Source organism: Diaphorina citri, unplaced genomic scaffold, assembly GCF_000475195.1.
Source record: "Diaphorina citri unplaced genomic scaffold, Diaci psyllid genome assembly version 1.1 scaffold1314, whole genome shotgun sequence".
Classification (NCBI taxonomy): Eukaryota; Metazoa; Arthropoda; class Insecta; order Hemiptera; family Psyllidae; genus Diaphorina; species Diaphorina citri.
The window spans coordinates 78,951-81,751 of NW_007378743.1; the positions used below are offsets into that span (position 1 = coordinate 78,951).

Below are 2,801 nucleotides of genomic sequence, written 5' to 3' on the forward strand. Positions count from 1 at the left end.
AAAAACACACACACCCACACACACACCCACACACACACCCCCACACACACTACACACACACTCCACACCCATCACACACATCCCACCACACCCACCCACACACCCACACACACACCACACCCATCACACACATCCCACCACACACACCACATCCATCACACACCCACCACACACCTAGCAACCAACGCGTTGGCATGGTAACGCTCCCTAGCAACCAAAGCGTCCCTAGCAACCCACGCGTTGCCATGGTAACCCCCCGCTCCTCTCCCAGTAGAGCGCGTGTGTTAAGCCCCGTCTCTTTGTCTCCGTTTATGCACGAGGATCGGAATGACCCGAACCCGCACGAAGACTCCCGATTCAGTTTGAATTCGTCCAATAGCTCGCTGAGCTCCGTGCTGAACACATCGGGACTCAGTACGCCCGGGCCTCTTTGTCTCCGTTTATGCACGAGAATCGGAATGACCCGAGCCCGCACGAAGACTCCCGATTCAGTTTGAATTCGTCCAATAGCTCGCTGAGCTCCGTGCTGAACACATCAGGACTCAGTACGCCCGGGGTTGGACTGACGGGAGGAGGTATGTAATATTTTTTTCTTATTTATTTAGGTATTTATATTTTCTCTCTTTTTTTTATTGGGGTATATATGAATTAAATTAGCTCTATAACTTTATTCTCTCACTAGTGGTTGACCCGTCCTTTGTACGGGACCACCACACACACACAAATACACTCCCCCCACACACACCACACCCATCTCTTTTTTATTGGGGTAAATATGAATTAAATTAGCTCTATAACTTTATTCTCTCATTTTCCAGCCACTAGCCGCGACTATTTCAACCCATGCGGTGGCTACTCGCATCTATCGTTTGATCCGGTGTGCTACACGGATCATCTACCGTTGGAAGACTTTACGTTCGATAACTCATCGTTTGAGCTCAATGATTTTATTCTCTCCTTTTCCAGCCACTAGCCGCGACTATTTCAACCCATGCGGTGGCTACTCGCATCTATCGTTTGATCCGGTGTGCTACACGGATCATCTAAATACGAATAATTTTTTAAAGGTCGCTTTTAAAAATTATCTTTTTTTCGAAATGGTTACTTTCTTCAGCGAAAGTAGTTATATCTTCCTTATGATTTCCTTCACAGAATCAGCACCTGACTCAGATCAACGAACTAAAAGAGCGACTCGCTCTAGATATGTCGCGCAACTTAATGAGTGCGGTGCGCAACTCTTACGCATACTCCTCTTCCTCTAGTCGCAACAATCAAGGTAAGCTATGTATGAGCGCGTATACGAATAATTTTTTAAAGGTCGCTTTTAAAAATTATCTTTTTTTCGAAATGGTTACTGTCTTCAGCGAAAGTAGTTAAATCTTCCTAATGATTTCCTTCACAGAATCAGCACCTGACTCAGATCAACGAACTAAAAGAGCGACTCGCTCTAGATATGTCGCGCAACTTAATGAGTCGTATTTGTCCCTGGATAATTTCCTGCTTTCCAGATCCAGGTAATATTGAGCTGTGTTTTAATATGTGGCTTTTTTATATTCGACATGATTCAACTGATACTTCATGACACTGTTGTGTATCCAGTATCCACCCAGTATTACAATCACCAGTCCACTCTGTATTCTGGTTGCTAAGGCAACATCTCAATAGATAGTTTTCCCTGCCTTCCTCTCTCCCCTGAGCTTTGTTCATTGTCATTAATTTTCCCAATAAAACATATTCGAAATTTTCGATTCCTACATTTATCCTTCACTTTACATATGAGTTCTTTCTTCTTCGTACAGTAAAATACACAATATTCAACCAAAGAGATTCCGCTTTGGACATTCACACTTGCTGCCACAGGTCACTTACGTATGGCCACTGATTATCTGAAAGAAGGACTTCTGAGTGTTGAATATTTTTTTTTTTTTTTTTTTTTTTTTTTTTTTTTAAAAAAAGTTAAAGAATTAAACTGTAACAACGGAACGGAGGCCTTAAGTCGATAGTTTTCGGCTACAATTAAGATCCTCTATCAAAACATTTATTTACACTGGCCTAATAAGACCAAAGTAAAAAAAAAATCTATAATTTTTAGCTAAATCTTTTTTAGGGATGAGCTATTCATTTTTACTATAATTTTCGGTCCTTTTAATTATAATTTCCTTTTTATTTAGGGGCAATCAGCCGATTCAATTTCAATTTACCAGATTACTTACGTTTCATCTCCCGGCCTTCGGCGGTGCACGGTCCCATGTTGAGGACACACTTGACGTAGTTCTTCAGGACGCGTCCATTATTGAGGACGCTGTCCACATCGAAGTTGTCCAAAATCCCGGACTCGGGCGCGGACTCGGCCTGTTTCTTCTGAGCTGAGACGAGGCTCACAGCACACACGATCAGCGAGATAGTAGAGATACACACTAGAAGACGAGACATTGTGGTTAGTATGACGGTACGGACGAGAATGAACGAATAAAAGAGAAATTTATCGAGTTGCTTGTTTTATATAGCCTCGCGCCGGAGTGCTGGGGAATAGAACCGATCCTTGGTTACAGGGTGGTGGGACCAAATGGTTCTCTCCTGACTTAATTTGTTTTCTAACATACTCGTACTATGGGTCTTTGGGTCTTTATTACGTTCCTTATCCTATAGGTAAAGAAAGTAGAACAGTGTTTTCAGGGGATCGTCCATTTGTCACTTCAGTTTGGGGAAACCTTTAAAAATCGGCTAATGTATGAAAGAAACTGTGTTCCGTACAACGAGTCTCACCGTTTATTTATTTATGTTATTGTAATGAAAGAAAA

The 2,801-nt window shown here is 42.3% G+C and overlaps 2 protein-coding genes across 3 annotated transcripts; one reads left to right on the forward strand and one right to left on the reverse strand.

Moving 5' to 3' along the window:
• The first annotated feature begins 179 nt into the window (after positions 1-179).
• On the forward strand, positions 180-1,036 carry LOC103515292. Of its 2 annotated transcripts, none has more exons than XM_008480228.2 (3): positions 180-408; positions 540-575; positions 819-1,036. In XM_008480228.2, the coding sequence occupies exons 1-3, from the start codon at positions 195-197 to the stop codon at positions 971-973; spliced, it is 405 nt and encodes a 134-aa protein (XP_008478450.1). In that variant the 5' UTR covers positions 180-194; the 3' UTR covers positions 974-1,036. The 2 variants fall into 2 exon arrangements, with proteins under 2 accessions (XP_008478450.1, XP_008478449.1); XM_008480227.2 differs by having other exon boundaries at positions 180-403; positions 535-575.
• Positions 1,037-2,182: 1,146 nt separating this feature from the next.
• LOC103515294 (ejaculatory bulb-specific protein 3-like) lies at positions 2,183-2,487 on the reverse strand. Its single transcript, XM_008480229.3, has one exon. The coding sequence runs from the start codon at positions 2,431-2,433 to the stop codon at positions 2,206-2,208; it is 228 nt and encodes a 75-aa protein (XP_008478451.1). The 5' UTR covers positions 2,434-2,487; the 3' UTR covers positions 2,183-2,205.
• Between the last annotated feature and the right edge of the window lie 314 nt (positions 2,488-2,801).